General features: G+C 45.5%; 1 protein-coding gene across 1 annotated transcript in view; it reads right to left on the reverse strand.

Annotated features, from left to right (window-relative positions):
* The window catches only part of kidins220a (kinase D-interacting substrate 220a), a 48,540-nt gene extending 40,529 nt beyond the window's left edge, over nt 1-8,011 (reverse strand). Inside the window, 6 exon segments of the mRNA XM_079752423.1 lie at nt 32-130; nt 284-382; nt 1,957-2,055; nt 2,737-2,835; nt 4,063-4,224; nt 7,862-8,011. Coding sequence (XP_079608549.1) covers nt 32-130; nt 284-382; nt 1,957-2,055; nt 2,737-2,835; nt 4,063-4,194 — 528 coding nt within the window. The 5' untranslated portion in view covers nt 4,195-4,224; nt 7,862-8,011.
* Between the last annotated feature and the right edge of the window lie 660 nt (nt 8,012-8,671).

Raw genomic sequence — 8,671 nt, forward strand, 5'->3', positions numbered from 1 at the left:
TGGGGCCTCATAAAGGTGGAGTGTGAGGTACCTTGTCAGAGCAGTTGACCTTGGCCCCGTGCTGCAGCAGGAGATGGACGATCTCCCCGTGGCCGCGCCCGGCCGCCCAGATGATGGGGTACACACTGTACTGTGGGACAGAAGACAGACTCACTACCTAGCAGTAACCAGGGCCTAGCTGTAAACATCGTAAGTCCTGTCCCGGCTAGAGCCATTTACCATCGAGCAAACACTTTTCCAACAGATTAATGCATGTCCTAAAGGCTGGGGTAAGGTCCAGTACCTGGCCTGTGATGTTGGGGTTGGCTCCTTTATCCAGCAGCATCTGGGCCACGGGGGTGCGGCCCTTATAGGCGGCCCACATCAGAGCGCTCCATCCCCCCTGTGAACACAAAGCAGTCTCATGACGATGATGTGGAACATTTGGTTTAGGGGTTAAAGTACGTGCACTACAGGATCACATTTCCTTTTCTAGGCATTTTTCCATGAACTGCAAGGTAGTTGCAATATTAATTTTAATGAATGACGTATAAATGAATGATGAAATGTGATCTTCAATACAAGCGCTGAATAAGTTCATAAAATCAAACAAGAGAACACTATGACAACAGAGAACGGCGTTTCACACTTATCCAGGGTTCAGGCAGGTGAGTTATCAGCAAATAGGGAGGCAGGAAAAACTGTAGCAAGTGTGTATTTATGGTGGATGTGAAACCTTTTCCAGTGAGCCAGCCGCTGTTGCGGCCCAAAGTGGTTGGGCTGTAATCTGTCATTACAGGGCTGCAGGCTTTGAGTCACGCCCCCTACAGCGCCAGGGATCAAGAGCCTTACTCAGCTCCTCTATCAGGGACTGAGCCGCTGACTCACAATCATGCGAGCTACTCACATGAAAACATGTCCTCCAATGGACAGTAGGGTCAGATATACATGGTTTATTCTTCGCTTGAATGCCATCCGAGCTCAATTGAATGGTCATTAAAGTGATGTGCACTTTAATGGCCCCTCACGTGTGTCTCCAACTCACAACCCTCAACACACATCATACAAATATATTACATGGGTACATATGCTCAACAACACTCATGCTTCATGGATAATAGTCCTTATTGTACTGAAAGCGATATATTGTAGTTTCTCTAACTTCAGACTAATGTAAGAAAGTCGCTTTGGATAAAAGCGTTTGCTAAATGCCCTAAATGTAAATGTAACTGTAATAGTCCAGTGACTAAAGAGACGTGTACATGTATGCCGGAGCTTAGTATTTGGGCTGATCTGTAGTGCTCCGTAGCTCCCTGTGATGCCGGGCCATCCGGAGTTCATTTAATGGGATTACGAGCAGAGAGAGCATCCGCAGGAAGGTAATGTCATCCTGCGGCCGTCTCTAGACTAATGGATATGGCCTCAGCCCAACGAGGACAGAGACCTTTACAGGCAACAGGAACTACCCTCTAGTAATAAGCCAGAAGTATGACAAGCAAGAATAAAGTAGCACAAAGCATGCCCTCCTGTGCTGCTGTTTTGTGAAAATGTTAAAATTATTTTTTGTAAAGCTTAACCTTTCGTAAAACGATTGCGCAAACATGCCGTGTTTCTGTGAAGTTAGCTTTTATAAACTAAAGTTCAAAACAAAACTTTAAAGAGTGTTTGGTCTTTAAACCCCTCAGCGTCTCCCTAGCCTCCGGCAAGCAGCAATCCTCCTGGTACTCTCCCTAGCCTCATCGTCTCCCTAGCACCCAGCCAGCAGCGATCCTCCTGGTACTCTCCCTAGCCTCAGCGTCTCCCTAGCACCCAGCCAGCAGCGATCCTCCTGGTACTCTCCCTAGCCTCAGCGTCTCCCTAGCACCCAGGCAGCAGCAATCCTCCTGGTACTCTCCCTAGCCTCATCGTCTCCCTAGCACCCAGCCAGCAGCAGTATTCCTGGTACTCCCTGGTCCAGGAGGACAGGAGGACTCTTACCATGTCTCTGTGCTCCAGGTTGGCATTGTTCTCCAGTAGCTCATTCACCACTTCCAGGTGGCCTTCTCTGGCCGCCGAGATGAGTGCCGTCCAGCAGTCCTGCACAGAGCCAGCGGTCAGAGGCGAGTACCCCCACACACACACACACACACACACACACACACACACACACACACACACACACACACACACACACACACACACACACACACACACACACACACACACACACACACACTCAATCGCAGCATGGAAGGTGGGGGGGGGGGGGTTAGGGAGCAGGGTCCGGAGGTACGGAGGCGAACCGACTGTACCTACCAGCTGGTCATACCAGAGACTCATGGAAGCGAGAGCTACTACAAGGATCCGGGGAAAACCAAAAGAGAGAAGGCGCTCCGGTCGTCTCTCTCTCAGGAGTCGAGCGTGTGTGCTAGTGTGCCGTGCTGCGAGGGTGAGTGTGTAATAGCAGAGGTAAGGACTGATGACTGGAAGCTGTGGGGTGTTGGCCGGTGAGTGGATGCTGTCATTTACTTGGGGAAGCAAAGGTTAGAGCGCGCAGAGGGCTGTCATTACGGCTCGTAATGGTTGTGTACCGAGCCACAGTGTTGTGAGGTCCAGGGTGAAAGGTCAAGGCCAAAAGGTCACATGTTGTCATGTGGGGGGGGGGGTCAAGTGAATATTAATTAAAAAATTCAAATCCTTGGAAGTATACACAATCCCACAGTGTGTGTGTGTGTGTGTGTGTGTGTGTGTGTGTGTGTGTGTGTGTGTGTGTGTTACCACATCATCCAGGTTAACATTGGCCCCCCTCCTTATGAGCTCCTGCACGATCTCCAGGCTCCCCTGCTCTGCTGCCACCATCAGGGGAGTCTGGCCGTTCTGGAGGGAGGGACAGAGAGACAGAGAGAGAGAGAGAGAGAGAGAGAGACAGAGAGAGAGACAGAGAGAGACAGAGAGAGACAGAGAGACAGAGCGAGAGAGAGAGAGAGAGACAGACAGACAGAGAGACAGAGAGAGACAGAGAGACAGAGAGACAGAGAGAGAGAGAGAGAGAGAGACAGAGAGACAGAGAGAGACAGAGAGACAGAGAGACAGAGCGAGAGAGAGAGAGAGAGACAGACAGACAGAGAGACAGAGAGAGACAGAGAGACAGAGAGACAGAGAGAGAGAGAGAGAGAGAGAGAGAGAGAGAGAGACAGAGAGACAGAGAGAGACAGAGAGACAGAGAGACAGAGAGACAGAGAGAGAGAGAGAGACAGACAGACAGACAGACAGACAGACAGACAGACAGACAGACAGACAGACAGACAGACAGACAGACAGACAGACAGAGAGGAGAAAAGGGGACAGAGATAGTCAATAATAAAAGACAGGCAATAATTAAATGAATACAATAAATAACATCATCATTCTTAATTATGAACTTCCTTAAAATCCACTCATTGCGCTATAGTCAACAATAATAATGATACAATACAAACACTTTTAAAAGTATTATGAGGAATAGACCAAGCCCTTTGTAGGCATGTATAAGATAAGAAAGAAATCCTGTGACAACCTGTAGAAAAACATGGTACAGACTATATGTTCCAATCAATAATGAATATATAGATTGATAACTACTAATACTGCATTATTTATCATTCAGTAGTACATTTACACTTTGAGGAACAATTTACTTAAACAGCTCCAGCCCCCCAACGCTAGTGAGCTAGACGACCACACACAATATGTTCAAATCAATACTGAATATATCCATCAATAACTACTATTACTGCATTATTTATGATTTACACGCCTTGTTCATACTTTGAGGAACATCATGTAACTTGTTACTGACAGCTCCAGCCCCCCTCAGGGGCCCCCCTCTGCAGCCCCCTCCAGCAGCCCCCTGCACTTTGTAAGGTAGAGTGGCTCGACGTGTAACCGCAAGGTTGCTGGTTCGATCCCCGGCTCCTGAGTGTCGAGGTGTCCCTGAGCAAGACACCTCACCCTGACTGCCCCTGACGAGCTGGCTGTCCCCTTGCGTGGTTGACACCGCCGTCGGTGTGTGTGTGTGTAAGTCGCTATAAAAGCGTCTGCTACATGTCGTCAATGTGTACTCACATCGCTGCGGCCGTCCACCTCCTTGAACTTGTCCAGGTGGGCCTTGATGGCGGCCAGGTTCTCCTCCTCCACGTGGCTGAAGAGGCTCTGGATCGCCAGCGTGGTCATCTTGATGGAGGTGGTGGTGTCCATTGCTAACCGCTAACCACGGGCGTGGCACCGCTGGGAGGGGACAGATGATGGGGACTGATAAGCATGCTCCACCCACACGTGTGTGTGTGTGTGTGTGTGCGTGCGTGTGTGTACGCGCGTGCGTGCACACACAGTAAAGACCATGGTAGCATTTGCCACACACACACAGTAGGCCATGGTAGCATGCACCACACACACACACACACACACACACACACACACACACACACACACACACACACACACACACACACACACACACACACAGTCTCTTATGACTGATTGAAGGGTAGGACGGAACGCTCTCTACCTGGCGTTGTCCTGCACAACGACATTATGAGGATTTGGTTTTTAAACCAAATTTTACTGTGTTTAGAAAATGTGCTAGTCTAGTATTTCCATATAGAAGTCTGTATTAATATCGTCTTCAGACTACACATAAAGCTATGACACATTTCTCCCAACCAATATAAGTAAAAATAATGTAGCTAAATACAGCACAACGAGTATGATCTTTTTGAGGAATTTAAGTTTATCTACTTAGAAATTCTTCTTGGTTACTACATTCTTTGTTTTCTACCTTAGCCTACTTTCAGCGGATTAATGATTGTTTAAACACCAGGAATTGAGATCCATCGCAGCAGAATAAGCAAAAGGCAGTGACACGTTTAAACCTTCAGTCTGAAGAATGTAGGCTGATCCTTAAAGCATTATACAACTCTTCCATGTAGCCTATGATGAGCCACGAGCAACTCAGCCTTAATAGAACAAAAGGTTTGGAGCTCTCCTTCTGATGTTAACTCTGATTAGGTGCTTGTTACTGGGATGTGGTGGCCAGTAACGAGGTGCCCAGCTCTCCTAGCTTCTCCCTCTGGCTGCTCAGGCTAAAAATAAGACCTCGACTTCTCAAATGACTTCAAGAAGCGAGGGCAGTCACAATGTTTGGATTTATAAAGGTCAATAAACATCCACATATGATACATAATACGTGTGCTCAGCTGTCTATCAAGAGAAAATAACTAACTTAGTTTGTAATTTAACCTAAAGTAGACTTAAAGTAGACTGCAAACTGGCTCTAGATCAGAAAGATCTAGACGCTGTCTTCTGAGCACTCAGCCAGAACCATATTCTGCCATCTTTGCATTCTGATCCCCTTCCAGGCACAGTTCAGATTTCACACACTGACATTGACCATGAGAGCCCAGGAGATAAACGTCAATCCTCTTAAGCCGAGCTGCATTAATGGCTTAATGGGCCGAATTAACCGGATCGTTTAACCACGACTCCGGGAAGCCATGGGAAGCAGAGAATACACAGGCCTACAGAAGTACTCAGTGTCGCAGCCTTAAGGAATCCAATGGGCCTTCAAGGCTGATGAGGCTCCACAGGTCTGGTTAATAGGTGTGTTGCCAACAAGCTGATGGTTATCATCACATACAGTGACAAAGGAAACTCAGCCCACACAGATGGATTGCCATGTTCTCTTGCCTTAGGTTTTCTTGAACTTCTTAGCAGAGGTATGTTTATTGATCTGAGGAACAGAACCCGACCCTAACTTTGGAGATCAACCGTCAAATCAGTTTGTCGTTTTTGTTAAAAATGTATACTACTTGTACGTATTTGTGCATCTATAAATGTATTGTTTCAGTTTGTAATATTTCAGTATCATTGCAGCTTGCAGTTAATTTGTTTGTGATCTTCACCAGTGTGTCCAGATATCAACAAATGGTCTCCAGTCTTGCCACCCGTGCTTGTGGCTTATCTGTTGAGCTCGCTGACCACAGCAATTATTAGGTTTTAGTACATAATGGAAGCAGGAACAGCAGGCCATCTGATACGGCTTCTGTGCTTTGTCTGAGGTACAGACAATCAATAAAAAGGTCATTAATCTTTCATAAAGCATGTCTTCTCCATCATGTCCTGCCTACAGCCTACTGCCCACATCCTGGATGAAAAAAACTGGCAATTCATGATAGTCATCATGGCGCCATGTAATGCTCAAGCACTTAAATATTCACCATATGAACATATACGAGCGGTAATGCAAAGAGCCAAGTCAATACAAATTTCAAAAGAAGGTGTGGCTGACAGGAGACAGGTCCATCAATTCATTAAAGCTGTTCAATCAACTTAAGTTCCTCTGTGGAACAGAATTAAATATTTAATCAAACATAATGTGCTTCATGTAAATACAAACAGGGCTACAACCACAGATTGGTTTGTGATTGGCAACACTGGGACACACAGAAAGAGAATCCTTTGTTTACAAAAGAGACAGGACACACCCTCCTGAACTCAGCACAGGGATTTCAAGAACCAAACACAAATTAAAACACGAATCTGGGAGAAATCAGTAATACCCCAAAATAAAATATAAATTGCTAAAGTGAGAGCAATGAGACACAAACTTACCACTAATCCACAATATCTGAGACAAATCTATAGAAAAACAACTAAGCCAACAGGAAGCAACGACCAAAATGCTGCGAAAAAATATAAAGAGCTTACCTATATTCTAGCTCAAGTTGCTTTCGCTTTTAAAAACGGTAAACGGTCTCCCCTCTGTATCCCTGCTCGGTCAGTGATGATCAGAAGCACCAGACCAACCTCAGCATCCCCCCTTTGACGAGCCTCTGAATGTTAATGAGGGGATGGGCTTCACTCTACACCCCTTCGCTCTCACACACAATAGACACGCAACACACACACAATAGACAAGCAACACACGCGAACAGAGTAGCGTCTACCGCACTGACCGGGCATAGACGGAGGAAGATGAAACTGCAGATGCGATTTCTATACTTAACTTTTTAGAATCTATTTATACAGTGATTATTTTATATCCAAACGATCAACATGTGATTCATGTCTATCTCCTGTCGTCAGAGAAGCTACCTGGCCCCCTGGCGCTAAGAAGTCGAGATACACCCTCAAAAAGAGTGTCCTCTTTAGCATTCACTACGCAGATCTTCAGTCATCTGCTGCATGGACCAGGAACATTGAGGTGGAAACATCTGATCAGACCAGACAACATTTAGGTGGAAACATCAGACCAGACCTCACTGAGTGTGTAACATCAGAGCAGACCTCATGGATTGTGCAACATCAGACCAGACCTCAATGAGTGTTTAACTTCAAACCAGACCACATTTAGTGCGTAACATATCGGGTCATGTGATTGGAAACATCTAAATGAGAACTTTGGTCACAAGATCCTACTTCTCACTAGCTACAACACGAAATGATATTTTGCATGCCAGGCCTGGTGTTGCGTTACAGATGGGTGGACAGATAAAACCACCTAACTAACACACATTAAAACTGTTTAACTCGTGCGCACTGATGTTACTAACGTTACAGGATGTGTGTGAAAGACAACCCGCTGATAATATATTATAGTATAGTAAATATATTATAGTCTAAAGTGCGGGTATTTATGTGTGAGAGACAAGTGTGACAAGACATGGCTGAAGTTTATCTTGTGCCCACTGTTGATATTAAATCAAATGTTTTAGAGAGAAGAACACGATCAGGCAGAGGGGTCGTGACGTCACCAGGAAGCAACAGCTTGACGCTAGCCCCGTTAGCTCCCTAGCGGAGCTATCATGCTAGTTAGCCCGCCTGCTCTAGCTATTAAAGTTGTTGGTAATAATAAAAAGTGAACTACCTTTCAGAGGAAAAACGACCTGCGCGCCAAGGTTAATCGGCTGAAGTGGTTGGTCGTGTCGCTCTGTGGCGGAATAACCGGGTTAAGGTGGAGATAATGGTGGCTTTTCAGCTCATATTGGAGGCTACTAGTGTGTTTACTTGAACTATTTTTCTCCCCAGCTACTGCAGTCAACCGGTAACTCCGCCCAGCTACTACAGTGAACCGGTAACTCCGCCCAGCTACTACAGTGAATCGGTCACTCTGCCCCTGAGGTCTTTGGGGCTCCCCAGAAGGTCTGCTGGGGCTCCTCAGGGGCCTGCGTCCCAAGCTCAAATACTATTTGGCCCCCCAGATCATTTCAGAAATGTAAATTAGAGTATCTATATATATCAAGGCTAATTTGTCTTTTTGTGGAATACAAAGATGACTTAAAATAACTTCTATTCTATTTCCATTGTAAGCGCTAAGGAGGAAATGTTACTAAACAGTTGTTATCGTATACATTACAACACCAACTGAACTAAAAAACAGAAAGTGCATTAGCCACGAAACGTAACCTGGTTGCCAACCCCGGCTCTGTCTCTTCCGGCTGTTTCTGCCTAAGTGGCTCAATTATATTAGGAACTTATGTTTTATTGCCTAAGGAATGAACAGCCAATATTTTTACGTTTTAATATATTTGAGGTTATTCTTATATTTATATTTACCTCAAATATATTATATCTATATATGTGTAATATATATATTATTATATTAATATATATGCATATATATATGTCCTTCACCAATGAGTGGATGAGATTATGTTTGACTACGTTGTATTCGTAG

Source organism: Pollachius pollachius, assembly GCF_949987615.1.
Source record: "Pollachius pollachius genome assembly, chromosome: 15".
In the NCBI taxonomy this organism is placed as follows: domain Eukaryota; kingdom Metazoa; phylum Chordata; class Actinopteri; order Gadiformes; family Gadidae; genus Pollachius; species Pollachius pollachius.